General features: G+C 46.7%; 1 protein-coding gene and 1 long non-coding RNA gene across 2 annotated transcripts in view; one reads left to right on the top strand and one right to left on the bottom strand.

Moving 5' to 3' along the window:
- Positions 1-9,571, top strand: part of CACNA1H (calcium voltage-gated channel subunit alpha1 H) — a 174,583-nt gene extending 165,012 nt beyond the window's left edge. The window contains exons 32-34 of the mRNA XM_080980107.1: positions 4,145-4,322; positions 5,229-5,407; positions 6,750-9,571. Of these exons, the coding sequence (XP_080836233.1) occupies positions 4,145-4,322; positions 5,229-5,407; positions 6,750-7,913 (1,521 nt within the window). The 3' untranslated portion in view covers positions 7,914-9,571. The remainder of the gene's footprint in view (positions 1-4,144; positions 4,323-5,228; positions 5,408-6,749) is intronic.
- Positions 9,572-12,786: 3,215 nt separating this feature from the next.
- Positions 12,787-16,177, bottom strand: LOC308463154. The gene is made up of 3 exons (XR_013979494.1): positions 16,113-16,177; positions 14,689-14,834; positions 12,787-12,842 (listed from the first exon to the last, which is right to left on the bottom strand). It is a non-coding gene; the product is annotated as an uncharacterized lncRNA (long non-coding RNA).
- Between the last annotated feature and the right edge of the window lie 1,350 nt (positions 16,178-17,527).

Raw genomic sequence — 17,527 nt, 5'->3', positions numbered from 1 at the left:
GGGGAGAGTTTATTTTAAAGCTTCTTTTAATTAAAAAAAAAAATTATTATTTTTTTTAAAAAAAATTACCCTGTGTCAGGGTAATAATCAAAGTGAAGTTAAGAAAAGATAAAGCAGGTCAGAAGCACACCTTACATTTAAAGCACGTGGCTGCCCCCAAAGGATCCTGGGAACTATAGCTTGTCCCTCACAGAGCTACACTTCCCAGGATCCTTAATGAATTACAGTTCCCAAGATTCTTGGAGGGAAACCATGTGCTTTAAACGTATAGCTGGGGTGTGATTTTAACGCTGCAATACTATATTTAATCTTTAAAAAATGGTCTCTATTAATCTTGTGGCAATGAGTTCCACAGCTCAGCAGCAGGTCACATGTTTTGCATGCAGAAATCCCTCAGTTATGTTCTCAACATCTCCTTTTTTAAGAATTTGCTTGTAGTGGGGAAAACGCTTCTCTGCCTCAGACCTTAGGGAGCTATCAGCCAAGGAGGAGGGGACCAGGGATACCCAATACGGTGTCTTTCAGATGTTTTGGACTACAACTCCCATAATTCCTGACCATTGGCCAGCCTGGCTGGGGCTGATAGGGGTTGTAGTTAATATATGGATGGCACCAGTTTGACTGTCCCTGAAATAGACATTATTGGGGTAGCTGGTTTCCTATGTTTGTCCCTAAATTATGAACTGTGTGGATATCTTTAACCTTTTCTCTACCCTGAACCTATTGCCTATCCATTTCATTGGACAGTTGCCTCTTGCTGCCCAAAGGGAAACTGCGAATAGTTTCCTCTGTGGTAGCAAAATAAACTACATAATTTGAGTATTTGCTGCCCTCAAATGGGACTCCATTAATACCTCACCTTGCCTAAAGGCAGAGCCAGACTTCTCCCTCTCCCTTCTCTTTTCATGCATTTGTCACATGGATCACATCCGCAACATAAATTTAAATCACATGCTTCTCCCTCCAAGAATCCTGGGAACTGTAGTTTGTTGAGGGTGCTGGGAATTATAGCTCAGTGAGGGGTAAACTGCAGCTCCCAAGATTCTCTTAGGTAAACCATGGGCTTTGCATGTATGGTTTGGATGTGACCATAGAATTGTTAGGAGGGAACTAGTCACGCCAGCTGTGAATTTGAGAGACAGAACAAATTTGCAGAGAAAGAACTGAAGATGATAAATGTGCTTTTTTAATTCTCATTTCATAAATTCATCATCGTGTTTTTCAAGAGCCGCCTTCACACAGCGGCTTACAAGCCTATTTAAAATGCAATTCCCCCAAAGTGACATAGAGCCATTAAAATATCTGCCTCACAACAATCCTTAGCTACCAAAAGCCAATGCAAAAACAGTCAAAACCCAACAAGGCTACAACGTACAAAGTCAATCTGCAACATCATTTTGCATTAGCGGGACATAAGAAGTGGGGATTCAAGGCCTGTTTAAAAATAGCGACGGATGGGCTTGCCCAGTCTCATGTGGAATAGAGTTCCACAGCTTCTATTGCCTTCCTGAGAGGAATGTAATGAAAACTGAGGATGGGATGGGCCTCCATCAACCGCTTGAAATGTTTGGGAAGCCCTTTTGAAGAGGCAGAAAGGAGCGATAGTAGGCCTTTCAAAATGGCTGCCAGCAAGTCTCTCCTCCTGTTTCCCATGCCTGCTGCCACAATTACCATTTTTCTCTATGGGCAGAAAAGAGCAATAGTAGGCCTTTCAAAATGGCTGCCAGCAAGTCTCTCCTCCTGTTTCCCACCCCCACAGTCGCAACTGTCCATTCTCTCTGCAAGTGTGCCATCTTGCATCGCCGCATCTAGCTCCCGCCTTATTTATTCCGCTGTGGCTACGTCAGAGGCATGATTCTCGTAAAGAAGCGCAACCATCTAAAACCAAACACATGGCGCTGCTGTGGATGTCTGTTCTGTGGAAGCGCTCTGTTTCGTGGCGTCCTCTGGCACTGTGGGGAAATCTGTTCTGTCGGGATTTCTGGATGTGGGGGCGAAGGTGTCGGGTTTTCTTCTTCACGGGGCAAATTTGCTCTGTGGGAAAAGCATGGCAGACAATTCAGCTTATGGAGGGAGACGCCATATGGCAGGGTCTCTCCTCGGAGATATGTGAAGCGAATGAGAACGGTATTTTCTCAGATAATGTGCATTAAGCATTTTGAACACTCCAGGGTAGGAGGAAATATCGATTTAGGGATGTGTGGAACCTATAGAAATGGCTTTCTGGCTTTAGAATTCCTCAGAGGAAGGAACTGTTGCAGATGAGGCGGAACGATGAGGGGTTAAGCAAAAAGTTCACAGGAAAAGTGGACTTAGAGGAAGGATTTAGAAGAAAGCAAGGATAAGTCACTCCTTGCAGTGATTTTGGGAGGTCATGGGAAGGGGGGGGAAGCAAAGAGCAAAGTCATTTGATGGATCAGGAGGCTCTGTGGGGTTTGGGGTTAAATGTGTGGCCTCATTTAAGAGACCTGGGAGGGATCTGAGGATCTGGGGGAGTATTTCAGGATGAGGGGCAGCAAGGAATAAATGCTGGGGTAGTTTTGAAGATCTGGCAGAGGATCCTGAAGGGAGTTCCAGGCCTAAGGGTCAACAAGGGAAGATGAGCACAGCATTTGAGACCGTGGTTCTCGAATTTTTTCCCTGGGCCACACTTTCTGTATGAAAATCCCCCCCTGCCACACCAAATTTTGTATTGATAAGGAATACATTGGAAAACAAAAACAACTGTTAGTAGTGTTTGACTTACAACATAGAGCACAACTACTTTATAATACGATTGTAGGACACCCAGGAAACAGAAAACAATGCTGCCACATAAGAACATGAATCATACCCAAAATATAAACATTTTTGTTGTTTTTTTATTAAAGATTTTCTTGGTTTACAAAAGTATGTGCAATGTCTCTCTCTCTCTCTTTTTTTTCAAGTAACATTTCCCAAAATATAAACGAGCCTCTTGCATATGTACATTACATATGTATACAAACTCAATGAGAGGTGTGAGCTTGCTTTTGAAAGGTAATCTCATTTATATTAGGTCTTATATAATAATAATAATAATAATAATAATAATAATAATAATAATAGATTTTATTTATACCCTGCCCTCCCCGGCCAGAACTGGGCTCAGGGCGGCTAACACCAATAAAATCACAGTAAAAACATAATAGGGGGAAAAGACAAACTAACTCTCATCAACGAAAAGAAGTCTTTCTGTTTTCTGCTCTTGATACTACACTACACTACGGTGAAATATTTAAATGCTTCTTTGTCCTTGAATCTTCCTGCCACACTTGCCACGCTCTCCCGCCACACCATTGTGGCATGCTACACCGCTTGAGAACCACTGATTTAAGAGAACAAGAGACTCTTGGGTGGGTTGATGGTGGTAGAGTTGGAGGAGAGAAGCTCGTGTAAATGAGGAATAGCAATGGGGTGGGAGCAAGGCCATAGGAAGCTTTGCGCCAGGTGTGGAGAAGCTTTGCCCCTCCAGATGTTTCTGGGCATCCATGCTCATAAGCCCCAGCAAGCACGGCCAATGTGTCAGGGGTGGTGGGACTTGTAGTTCAGCAACATCTGGAGGAAGAAGAGTCTGAAATTAGGTGGCAATGAAAGAGAGGACGGGTCGGGAGGCAAATAATTTGGTATACAAGTATAGTGTGGAGAAGTCAGAGTGGGAAAATGGCTTCGCAGAGGCAAGAAGAGGGAGTAGAATCAAAGAGAAGCTGCAGGGACAGTCTGGTGGGGATTTTAAGGAGATCAGGAAGAGATACATAACCATTTCACAGGTCGAAACTGGCGGGTTCCTTTGGATAAAGGGTTGCACTAAAACAGGCATTGTGATCACAAGATGCTTGTAACTGTGCATAGCATCCCATATGACCCAGTTGTGGCAGTTCTGGGTGGGTCTCACATTGGGTGTGTGCTGTGTGTGTGCCACCACACACCCAATGTGAAACTCCCACCCACAACTGGCACCATTGGGTCGTGTAGGATGCTACGTACATATGTAGAGTATCAAACTCAGCCCAGCTCATTGTGCAAATTCATTCATAGTCAGAGGATCAGGTGTCCAGGTTTGAGATCTAGGCTTTCTCAGTCTTTCCCCTACCTCTCAGTGCTTTCCTCTCTTGCTGATCTCCAGGAAATGTCTGCTGGCATTGGCGAACCCCAGAACCTCCTGACTGTCCGCAAGATCTCAGTGGCCAGGATGCACTCCTTACCCAACGACAGCTACATGTTCCGCCCTGTGGTGCCAGCCAAAAGTCCCTTCCCGCTCCATGAGGTGGAGTTAGAGGCCTATTCGTACAAGTCACCAAGAGGTATGGCATCTGTGGGGGCCCTTGGGCTTTTCGAAAAAGACCCATGTCATGTTCATAAAACACAACACACTTACAAAACCACCAGAGTGGATTGTGGGGAGACTGTTCTATTCCTGCATTGAAGGGGGTTGGACTACACTTCTATAATTCTATACTTTTGTGTTCTCTGGAGATTTACCCAGACCACCTGCCACAATGGGTACTGGGCAGACATAAAGGATAAAAAAGTGAAAGGAAGAGGACGCCTACTTTATCTGTTTTCAGATGTTTTGGCCTACATTTCTATCCTGTCCTTTATTCAAGGAGCAAGAGATCAGATACATTGGTGGTATAAATAGACCTTCAATGTTTAGGTGGAACAGAGGTGGTCTCTTAGGGTGCAAGCCATCAATTTGAATCCATAAGGCAGGCATCGTCAAACTTGGCCCTCCAGCTGTTTTGGGGCTACAATTCCCATCATCCCTGGCCACTGGTCCTGTTAGCTAGGGATGATGCGAGTTGTAGTCCCAAAACAGCTGGAGGGCCAAGTTTGGCCATGTGTGCCATAAGGCAATAAGACAGAGGTGAGTAACCTGTGGTCTTCCAGGTGTTGTTGAACTCAAACTCCCATCATCCCTGGCCACTGGATGGGTGAGGCTGATGGGAGTTGGGGGTCCATCAACATCTGGAGGTTAGCAGAAGGTTAGCCAGCCCTGTAATCAGAAACCACCAATGCACTTATTTAACATGTCACCAACCTACCCTCACTTCCAGGTGCCAGAACAAATGGTAAGCAATGCTTGTTGTGATAGCTGTTGGAAACATCTCTTCTTGTGGGTTCCTCAGCTGACTGGCTTTGAGTTTTTGCAAATAGTTCCATCACTCAAAGCCTCTTGACTGAAACAACGCCTTTTCTTTATCTTCTAGGGTCCATTACCTCTGTTCATTCCCAGCCCGTGGGGACTTGCTCTTCACTGAGGGTTCCACGGGATGCCTTTCGTCCAACCACCCCGCCCCCTCGCCAGGAAGGGGGAGGTCCATGGAAGCTTCTACCACCACGAGCTGCTCCACGATCTCCCAGTCTCAACAGGCTGCTCTGTAGACAGGTTGGAAACCTCAGCATTTAACGGTTCCCCTATAACTTGGCTAACAGCACCTCAGGAAAGGGAAAGGGGTAAAAGGGGCTGTCCCCTGTCTTCCATTATCTCTGGTGTGCAGAGCCTTTGAGCCTCCAGATGTTCCTGAACTGTTGGCCATTCTTGCAGGGGCTGGTGGGAGCCATAGTTCATCAACACCTGGAAGCACCCAAAGTTCCCTACACCTGCTTTTTCCCATTCTCCGAGCTTCTCAAGTCATCTATCATTCTCCATTCTGTATTATAGCCACTTTTCTCATCACCTATAGGAGGTGACTCAAGTAAGGTAGGCACAACTGGCTTGGAGAAGGACTGGACATCTCCTCAAGAAACAAGCTTCACATCTTTGCTTTCTCCCCAGAAGCCATCACAACTACCAAAATATTTGTCCCCATTCACTCCACTCACCAACTCCCCCACCCCACAAACTGCCCGTAGACCTTGCCAACAGCACACCAATCCCCTCAGACCTTTTGAAGGCAAGTGAGGCCTACTCTCTCCAAAGGCCCATCAAGACTATGTTGCTGAAGGCTTCCCCACACCTGAAACTGGTCCTGACTAGGGCAGGGCGATATATCAATATGTCGCCCCAAACCAGTTTGAAACCCATGCTGTGATATCGGTTTCATAAATTTTGACCTGGCGATATATTGTGAATCATGCTGCGTGTGTGCTATGCAAAAATCACGATGCGGGGGAAACTGTGAAGCCAACCGATGCCTCTACATAGCTCCATCCTAATTTCAGACATTGTGATATATCAGTATATCACGATGTTTAGCTGGTGATATATCACAATGTTGAAAACCAGATCTCACCCAGCCGTAGCCCTGACATATTAACTAAAAATAAGCACTGCTGGCTCAGGTTAATGACCTATCTGGTCAAGTATCCTGATCTCACTACAACCAACCAGATTCCTATGGGAAGCAGGACCTGGGTGTGACAGCAAATACCCAGTTGTGATTTCTAGGAATAGTTAGAGGGAAAAGGAATACGAATTCCCTCTAGGAATAGAGGGAGAGAATAGCCATCATGGCTAATAAGCTAACTAATAGCCCAATCTCCAATGAATGTGTCTAAGCTTCTTTCACAGGTGCCCAACTTGGTGGCCATCATTCCATCTTGTGGGACCAAATTCTGTAGTTGTACTTTATTTCATCCATTCTGAATCTTCCAACATTCAGCTCCATCGGATGTCCCCGCTGAGTTCTAGTATTATGAGAGACGGGGAGAACTGCTGTGTATATATGTGATTGCGTTCTTCATACTGAAATGCCAATTTCTGTTCGCCTTCTCTTTATGTATTGCAGGAGGCCATTCAGAGGGACTCATTAGATGGTCCAAATGCGGATTCTAAAGCTGAACCCTGCGAGAACCTCCCACCAAAGATGCTCTCCCAGAGCATCCTGGGCCCACCTCTGCTTCACCCTGCCCCCACATCTCTACCTGGGACACCTCCCCTTCCCCATGCATCACCCCACAGGCCCTCAAGCGTCTGCACCCGCAAACACACTTTCAGCCAGCACAGTATCCCGCGCAGGCCGTCCAGCTGCAACAGCAACCCAGACAGCTCGCTCTTCGAATCTTCAGACCTGGCCGATGAAGAGGTCAGCCACATCAACAGTTCCGCGAGGGACTGGCGGGGGCAGCCGGATGGCAGCGACCCCGCTGACTCCCCTTTCACCTCTCCCGCCCCGTCCCCCGTCCCCCTCAAGAACTGCAGCACAACCAGTTTAGGAGGCAATGGCAAAGAGAAAGACTTGAAGAAGTTTTACAGCGTTGACACGCGAGGGTTCTTGGCCAAGCCAACTTGGGCGGACGACCAAAGACGGCACTCCATTGAGATCTGCCCGTTCGCCGACGACGGGGACCGCAGTTTCGCGGAGTCGTCGGAGGAGAAGAGGAAGCTCCCTCTCCACATCCAGCCAGAGTCCGAGTACATCCACGGCGTGCGGCGGAAAAAGAAGATGAGCCCGCCTTGCATTTCTATAGATCCTCCCGTGGAGGAAGAAAGCAACACGTCCACACGTACCAAAGCATCCGAGAATAGCCTGCTGAGGAGGAGGACCCCGTCGTGCGAATCCACCGCCTACAGGGACTCCTTAGACCTTGCGGACAGCCAGCCCGGAGATCCGGGTTCCAAGGCAGAACGCCGGGGCCCACCAGCCTGCCGTGGAGAACATTTAACCATCCCAAACTTCTCCTTCGAGCAATCTGAGGCCGGCTCCACCGCAGGGGCCCTCCCAGACTGCCTCTTGGATCGCGGCCAAGCCACGCCTGCCCCTGCGGACTCCCGGCCCAGCGACGACGGCGCAGCTCTGGAACTGCAAAAGATGGGCCACTCGCAAGCGCAGCTCAGCAACCCCGAGCAAAGCCAAGAGGTTCTTGGTGGGACTAGGAGCCCCCTCCTCCGGAAGCACGGACTGGTCCCTGCGATCACAGCAACAGAGGAAGAGGTGGACGAACCAGTATAGCTTCCGAGGGGGGCGGTCGAGAGTGAACTTAAAAGGGCTTTGCCACCCAAGTGGCTTCGAAGTGGAAAAAAAGATTGAAAAGCCGCGAGTCCGTGGCCGACGCTTATCCCAAAACACTTGTCATTTCTCTTTAAGCGCTGTGAAGGTTTTTGTTGTAGTTGTTTAAAAAAAAAAATCAAAGAGAAGCAGCAACAAGGTTCAGGGTAAGGAAAGGAGATTTCTTTCTTTTTCCTTTCCTAGCGGCACACGGAGTGGCTTTTCCAATTTTTCTTTTCCTCCCCCCTCCCCCTCCCCAACCACCCCCACCTCCCGGCGTGGCCTCGATCACATTGATTTGGGTTTCGAGCCTTTGTTTTATCTTTTTTAAAGGGGAAAAAAAATAGGATTTAAAGAAACAAACCTTTTTTGACTTTTTTCGAAACGGCACCTTTTATTATTGCACGGGAAGTTGTCACGGGAAGTGAAAGTGCCCAGGAGATGCAAGTTGTATATTGTCTGTATATCAGCAGTTATTATAAATAGAAAATAATGTATTTGAGAAATAAAAAAGAAAAACACACATACACACACGAAACACAACACAACGTAAACATTCACGTGAAAACTCTTCTCTTCCTAATGCACATATTTTTATAGAGAACACTGGACCTGATCCAGCTACAGTTAGTCGCATTTAAGTCCCATTGAAGCCTCTTGTGGCTTCCAGTGGAACTCGCAGATCCAACCCTATGAATGTTTACTCCAAAGTTAGACCCCGTGGCCCTGATCCGACTAAAGTCAGCCCCAGTTAACTCCCGCTGAAACCGGCTAACTTGCTCCCCATCGTTTTAAGCGTGACTGATTTTTGTCTGCATTAGTACCACTTGCAGTGCAATCCTATGCATGCTTACTCATGAGTAAGCCCCACCGAGTTCAGTGGGACTTACTCCCAGGTAAGTGTGTATAGAATCCGCAGCCTTTGTGAGTTTCAATTGGAGTCATTTCCTAGTAAGTGCGTTGAGAACTGCTGCTTCTGTTGCCATAAACTTTAGCTGGATTGGGGGCCTGTTTATCCTCTCACCCTATAGCAGATAATCTTTTCTTTTCTTTTGCATTAACATCAGATTCTCAACTGGGTGGTGTATTCTTAGATTCTCAGTGGAAGCTTCATTACAGTGCTTAGGGTTCTCTCATTTTTGCCCCAAATATACCTCTCCCTTTTTCTCTTCTACGCTTTCCCCAATCAGCCATCTTTTGGGCTTGAGCTCCTAGCGAACATTTTGGTATGTCTCTAACAGTTCCACTTTTTGCTTTTCCATTATTATTTTTTTAAAATTTGGTGTCCTTGCTACAGGAAATGATGAAAACCAAAATAACTACTGAATTGTAGCCAGTGCAATAACAATAAGTTATTCATTCTTCTTGTGGGTACAGAATCTGTCCTTTTTTTATTATTTTACATCTATTTCAAGTGATGAGTTTTCTTGGTTTTTTTGTTTTTGTTTTTAAATTTTCTTTCTCCTCCCCCCCCCCCCCCCGTCTGTTTTCTTATGGAATTCAGGTTAAATGTTGCAATAATCTGAACTTTAAAAGTGCACAACGAGGGCTGAACGTAATGAAAGTGATTTCCGAAGTTGACGGGAAAAAACAAAAAACAAATAAATAGTAAATTATTTAAGGATTGGGGCTTTTTTTTCCTTCACTGGACTCAGGAGTAAATGAATATCATCCAAAATCAATCTCGGGTGAAGAAAGGAAAAACATGGGGGCAGTTTCCTGGAACCCTCACAAAGGGCTTTTTTCCCTGTTGTGAACTCTGACAAGAAAAATGTTATTCAAATTTTTGGGGACTATTTTCTAGGGGTCGCCAACCTTCTGGGGCACATCTGAAAAAGTGCCACGGTTGCCTGTCACAAAATGGCGGGTGTGGAGGTGCAAGGTGACACAAAATGGCTGCCGTGCAGTGTGGCATTCCGCAAAAATGGTTGACACGTTTAAAGGAGAAGAAAAAGAGGCAGGACCTCACAACTGTCCAGGCATAAGCCTTCATCAATGGGCGGAGGGACACCTACATCAGCCGCCGCCATGCTCTTTGTGCTTCTCTTTTCAGAAGAGAGGAGAGAAATCCAGACATCCCATAAAACTTGCTCAATGTAGGAGAGGCTGAGCCAGCACAAACAGGAACTGAGCAGGGGTACCTCTTTTATGGGCACCATAAGAGCATAGCTGTCAACTTTTCCCTTTTCTTGTGAGGAATCCCATTCGGAATAAGGGAATTTCCCTTAAAAAAAGGGAAACATTGACAGCTATGCATAGGAGGCACTGGTGGGCACCCATTTTCCTATGAATGGGAAGGAGCCCAATGTAAGCAGTACAAACTGGCTAGCACCTGTGCCTTCAGCAGCGGTGCCCCTCCTTCTCAATCTGTGGTTTTAAAATATTTGTTGTTTCTAAAGTAATTGTGATCGTTTTTGTGGAACATAACAAACCGCAGATATGACCACACAAAATCGTTTTGGTTACAAGCTAGCGCGAAGCAAAGCACCGTACAGACATAATGTGATGCCTGTAATATGATGGGCGCTCTGCTGTCATGCATTTGGAGACCCGAGGACCCACGCCTCGTTTCTCACCCTAATTTCAATGAGTCCCCATGTAGCCCCTCCACATAGGAGCTTGAGAGACCGGAGCGTATAAAATATGTAGTGCCTTGTTTATGAAAGAGAAATAGGAAAACCAAATCTCCCCAACCTATCCCTTTTCTGACATGCCGCTGACGGCCCTCTATCTCTGTGTAAGGTGACCCAAGAGCGTCCTCTCCCAGACATGATTCATCCAGGTCTCTGTTTGTGGCACTGATTCAGCTTTCTGGTGATATTTGTGAAGGATTAAAGAAAGGGCCGATATGGGCCCAGATCGTATGTAACGCGAAGCCAAGCCAGTGTGGACTAGCAGAAGCACAGTTCTCTGGTGTGACAATGGTTTAAAATTTGCCCTTCCCAAGCTTCCAAAATCCTATAGCATACATGGTGATGTGTGGGGTACTAGCAATTTGGAGGGGTATGTGTGATTAATAAGGAAAATGGTGCCCAGTTGACACGTTAGTGAGGTCCAGTTAAGGCCCGTCACAGATGACTCTGGGATTGCGGCACTCATCTAGCTTTCAGGCCGAGGGAGCCGCCATTTTGTCTGCAGACAGTTTTTCCGGGTCATGTGGCCAGTAGGACTAAGCTGCTTCTGGAGCAACAGAACACTGAAACCAGAGCAGCGCACGGAAATGCCGTTTACCTTCCCACCAGAGCAGTACCTATTTATCTACTTGCACTTTTTTGGCGTGCTTTTGAACTGCTAGGTTGACAGGAGCTGGGACAGAGCAACAGGAGCTCACCCTGTTTCAGGGATTCGAACTGCCATCCTTCTGATTGGCAAGCCCAAGAGGCTCAGTGGTTTAGACCACAGCACCACCCGCGTCCCTGGTAGCTGACACATTAAATAATAATTTTTTAAAAAAAAACCAGGGGATTCAACTCACAAATCAATCATGTCACGTCTAGTTTGGTCCTCAGATGACATTCCTTATGATTGTGTTGTAAGCAAACACTTTGCATCCTTTGTAGCTCACAATGGCTTTGAGAAGCAAGATGGTTATCAGTAATATATTCACGGGTTGCAAGAACGTCTGCCCAAGAACGTGCTGACATTTTGAATCTGCTGGATTATGCAGCGTAAAAGGGCAATAAGGACGCTTGCAAGGGGACATTTCAGGGATGCTTGGTTCATCTGAGAGACTCCAAATCCCATCGGTCCCAGCCAGCATGGTCAGTGATCAAAGACAATGGGAACTGTAATCCAGCAACATTTAGAGGGCCACAGGCTGCCCTCCCCGCAACATTTCTAACATCAATGGTGAACAGATAGTGGATTTAACCCGAAGTTTCAGCCAACCAATCTACAACTATATCCAGCAATGCAATCTTGAATATACAGAGCCTCTGTGTACAGATGCAGTCTACCTGAGTGCCAGATCATGCCGAGGTGAAGCAAGAGACAGGTCACAAGCTGCCTACCCTACTTGGAAGCTCTTCAGAGGCCCTGGCTGGCCACCGTTGCAAACCAAAAGAGGGACCTCATGGATTTTGGCTTGATCCGGTAAAGGCAGTTCTCACCTTCTTGTCTCCTACATCAAGTCAACGCAGCTGCTGTCAGCAATGCTTTTCAGCCAGTTCTAACACCTGCAATTTTGATAGGGTGTCGTGGGCAACAGTCAAAAAATGTCTGCCATGGGAAGGGTGGGAAGGAAGGGTGTATCACAAAATAGCTTCTTTGGGGGCATGTTATAATGGCCTGAATGTAGAAGCATTCAAATCAGTGCAAACAGGAACTTGGAAGACCAAACAGTATCTTCCATTCTACAGATTTCTGAGGGAATATTTACTGGGACATTTTGCTGCCACCTCAGGAGGTACCGTCTCAAGTGTCATAAGTACATCCTCCCAGAAGACGGACGCTGCGTCCTTGCGATGTGACCGTTCCAATCGTCAGTGGATTGAGCTGTCTCTTTGAAATAAATGTGGGGAACAACCTTTGTAGGGCCTATCCTCACTTACCTTTTGCAGGCAGAGTTTGGCACTTGGACGCTCCATGTCTGAGCGTTTGCACTTGTTTGTTTGCCCTGAACTTTCCCCATGAAAACCCGCTCTTTAAATCTGAATTGCAGCAAACATCAGTTCTGGTTTTCTGCGGGTTGACATTTGTGCTGATGGAGCTTTAAAGAGCGGGTTTTCACTTACCTCAAAATTGTAGATAGGCCCCTAGTTCCATTCCTTGTCTACATCTGTTTCCTGAAAGGCACTGAGGCAATGTTGAAGGTTGCAGACATGTGCGTTGGGTGGGGGTTAAGAAGCTAATCCTTGTCTCATTTGACCAGGATACTGTGACACCCTCCAGGAGCTAAAACCAAGAAGGACAGAGAGATCAAAAGTTTTGCTGCATGGAATGAACTGTAAAGGAGAGGCCTGAGGGCCACATTTGCCTTTGGACAACCCTCTGGGGGCCACATAGGCACCACCAGCCCAAACAGGCCACATCCACACCTTAAAGCCCTACTACATCACTGTAAACAGCCATGGCTTCCCCCATGGGAAGTTTATTAAGGGGGGCAAGAGGTGTTCGGAGACCCCTGTTCCCTTCACAGAGCTATGGTTCCAAGAGTGGTTTATCTATCAATCCCCAGGGGAGAACTGCATGGCTTAGTTATATGTTGGAAATGTGTGAGACTCCTAATTTCAGGGTTGTGGGTTCAAGCCCCACACAGGGCAAAATATTTCTGCATTACAGAGGGGTTGGACTAGATGACCCTTCCAACTCTATGATTGCAGTGGTACCTCGGGTTAAGAACTTCATTCGTTCTGGAGGTCTGTTCTTAACCTGAAACTGTTCTTAACCTGAAGCACGACTTTAGCTAATGGGGCCTCCTGCTGCCGCTGTGCCGCCGGCGTGCAATTTCTGTTTTCATCCTGAAGCAAAGTTCTTAACCTGAGGTAATATTTCTGGGTTAGCGGAGTCTGTAACCTGAAGCAACTGTAACCTGAAGCATCTGTAATCCGGGGTACCACTGTATAGGATTGTGGGATTTACATAGGCATCTGGTTGGACACTGTGGGAAGATGATGCTGGATCAAAATGAGTTTGGGGCCTGCTCCAGCAGAAATCTTCTCCTGTTCAAATGTGCCTGTGTGTTAGAGGCTGGAAGAGCAGGGGGCTAACACTATTATGAACCTGTTCCTGATATTTATTCATAGAATCATAGAAGGGACCCTGAGGATCATCTAGTCCAGTATTATTTATTATAACATACCCCACCTTTCCAAAGGGACGCGGGTGGCACTGTTGTCTAAACCACTGAGCCTAGCGCTTGACAATCGGAAGGTCGGTGGTTCAAATCCCTGTGACGGGGTGAGCTCCCGTTGCTCGGTCCCTGCTCCTACCAACCTAGCAGTTCGAAAGCTGAGTGCAAGTAGATAAATGGGTACCGCTCCAGCGGGAAGGTAAACGGCATTTCCATGCGCTGCTCTGGTTCACCAGAAGTGGCTTAGTCCTGCTGGCCACATGACCCGGAAGCTGTACGCCGGCTCCCTCGGCCAGTAAAGCGAGATGAGCACCGCAACCCCAGAGTCATTCACGACTGGACTTTACTGTCAGGGGTCCCTTTACCTTTACCTTTTTATCCCACCTTTCCATCAAGGAGCTCAAAGCGGCCCCAATTGTTTTCCTCTCTCCCCCATTTTAACCCTCACAACATCCCTGACAGGTAGGTTAGGCTAAAGAAGATTGACTGGCTCAAAGTCGCACAAGTGAGCTTCAGCTTGTCTCTTTCACCTGCCGCAAAACCGTTTCAGAGGAACGACGTTTTCACGAAATGCTCCGAAGGATATTCTCCCCCCCCCCCTCCTCTTTTTTAAAGAGCCCTGATGAAGGCCTCTGAGAGAGAGAAAAAGCAGACATCTCTGAGTCATTAAGACACATCCCTGCCTTAAAAGCTTTGCTGGGACAGGTTTAATGGATGAAGCTTTATTTAATTATTCATCCTAAAACCTTTGTGCAAATATTAGGCACGTTTCGAGATTAAAGGCTGCTTTTAATTGAATTACAGTGTTGCCCATGTTTGTGTGGGAGGCTCGTGTTTTCCACTTAACCAAAAGAAAAAGGGGGGGAGGAGAATTTTTAGTCAACACAATCAGAAATTTAGCCTGTGCAAAGTGACTCCACACTGCTGTGGTCCTGCTTGTAGGCTTACCTGGCTTCTCTTTGGCCACTGTGAGGACAGCATGCTGGACTAGATGGATCATGGGCCTGATCCAGGGTTCTTCTCATGTTCTTACAAGGACTGTTCTTTTATCAAGTTCCAGAACTGTTGTTTTTCTGTCCACCTGCGTCCTCCTCCTAAAAGATGAATTGGATGTCCCTGAAACAGCACCATCCACCTGTCAAAAGCTCCTTGCTTTTGAAGTCAGGATGAGTCATTAATTAACAGTGAGGACAGACAGCGCGTCCGATCTTCAGATCCAACTGTTCCAAAGAGGGGCCAGAGTTCAGACAAATAGGTCTCTCTCTCTTTATTTAACAGAAAGAATTAGGATGAATTGTGCTCTCTTCCTCCCCAGAGAAGGCTTTGATTTATTCTTGTATGCAAGGCAGCATTGCACATAAACTAGGGACAGAGCAAAGGACCTAAGGACCTCTTCCAGATGTTTCAGACTCCAGCTCCCATCAGTCCCAGCCAGTGCAACCAATCATGAGGGATGATGGGAGTTGTAGTCCAACAACACCTTAGACTCGTAGAATTGGGCCCCCAACATCAAGGGAGTGGCAGAGCTTATAAACTTGGGCTCTTTGCAGATGATGGTCGTGACGCCAGACCCCAGAAGCACAGCGATCACCCTAACCAAAGAACTCAACACATTTGCAATCGGGTCGGGCCTACAGGCGATTTTTGCAAAATCCAAGGGTATGTGTTTCAACACACACACACCTCAAATCCAAAAAGAATCCAGCAACATCACACAGATTAAAAAAACTTTGCTGACCAAATACAGATACTTAAGGGTACAAATAACCAGAAATCTCCACAAACTATACCTCCACAACTATGTAGAGTTAGACCCGGGCGATCATCTTGTCCCACCCCCATCATTCTGCCTGGACACTGAGGTCCAGCGCCGAGCGCCTTCTGGTGATTCCCTCACTGCGAGAAGCCAAGTTACAGGGAACGAGGCAGAGGGCCTTCTTGGTAGTGGCACCCTCCCTGTGGAACACCCTCCCACCGGATGTCAAAGAGGAAAACAACAATCAGACTTTTAGAAAACATCTAAAGGCAGCTCTGTTTAGGGAAGTTTTTAATGTTTTATCGTGTTTTTGATATTCTGTTGGGAGCTACCCAGATTGGCTTGGGAGGCCCGGCCAGATAAATAATAAATTTAGTATCATTATCATTATTATTATCCTTATCATTATTATATGCAGCTGTCCCATACAGGGATCAAACCTTGGCATTAGCAGCATCGTGCTCTGAGTGAGCTATCCATGCTGCTGACTAGGGGCAGAGTTTAGGAACATGGGAAGCTGCCTTATACATTCAGTCAGGCCACTAGTCTATTTAGCACAGTGCTGTCTACACTGGCTGGCAGCCGCTCTCTGGGCTGTCCAGCAGCTGCGTCTTACCTGGTGCTAAGTGAGAGTGAACCTGGAACCTTTTGCATCCAGAACAGATGCTCTGCCGCTCACCTACGGTCAGTGTAAAGAGACAGAAGAAAGTTTTCAGCGTTGGCCAAAAGGAATTGCACCATTTTTAGGTCACTGACGTGGAGCGGGAACTGGGGCACGATTGAACCAGCTCCCTGTGGATTCTTTCTTTTGAGCTTTTCCCGTTTTAAGATTTAAAAAAACAAAAAACCTGGTCCCACTCCTGGTTTTCATTACAAGCGTAATGGTATGAAATGAAGCTAATTAGATGTTGCTCACGGGGGACCAAAGCAAAAACCCGCTTGAGCATTGTGAGAAGGAAAAGAGGGAAGTTTTGACAGACTTGCCTGCCTTCAATCCTTGTCTTGATGGCCTCCAAATCTGGCTGGTCTCCGATCAGCCACTGCCAGCATGCACAATGGTCAAGGCTGATGGGAAGAAGAAGAAGAAGAAGAAGAAGAAGAAGAAGGGAGGGGGAGGAGAAGGAGGAGTTTGGATTTGATATAATAATAATAATAATAATTTATTTATTTATACCCCGCCCTCCCCGGCCAGAGCCGGGCTCAGGGCAGCTAACACCAATAAATTCACAGTAAAAACATAATAGGGGGGAAAGAGAACGGGGGGGAACCAAATACAGGTTAAAATGCAATTTAATATGTAGCCTCATTTTAAAGTAACTGATAAATCAAGACCATAAGAGGAGGGAAACATAAGGGTCAGACCGAGTCCAAACCAAAGGCCAGGCGGAACACCTCTGTCTTGCATGCCCTGCAGAAAGATGTCAGGTCCCGCAGGGATATCCCACTTTATCACTACCCTAAGGATTCTCAAAGCGGCTAACATTCTCCTTTCCCTTCCCTTTCCCTTCCTCCCCCACAACAAACACTCTGTGAAGTGAGTGGGGCTGAGAGACTTCAGAGAAGTGTGACTGGCCCAAGGTCACCCAGCAGCTGCATGTGGAGGAGCGGGGAAGCGAACCCGGTTCACCAGATTACCAGTCCATAGCTCTTAACCACTACACCACACTGGGAGGGATGAAGGGTCCTCAATTCTAGTGTAGAAGTGGGGAAAGGGGTGCTCTCATTTTCTGGGTGAAGGAGAGACACTGCTTCCCCGCCCCCGCCCCCGCCCCCGCCCCCAAAAAATGGTGGTGGCAAGCAGAAGAGCTGGTTGTTTGTTTAAAATCGCCGTCAGCTAATTGATCTGAAATTATTTCTATGTCACATCCACACTGTGCTTTAAAGCACTATTATACCATTTTAACAACAGTCATGGCTTCCCCCAAAGCAGTGGTTTTCAAAGGGTGTGGCAAACCGCAATGGTGTGGCAGAAGAGAATGACAAGTGTGAAGATTCAACGACAATCTCGTCCTCTGTTGTCCCCTTCTCCTT

Source organism: Podarcis pityusensis (assembly GCF_964106645.2).
Source record: "Podarcis pityusensis genome assembly, chromosome: 14".
In the NCBI taxonomy this organism is placed as follows: Eukaryota; Metazoa; Chordata; class Lepidosauria; order Squamata; family Lacertidae; genus Podarcis; species Podarcis pityusensis.
This window is presented reverse-complemented; position numbering and strand designations above follow the sequence as displayed.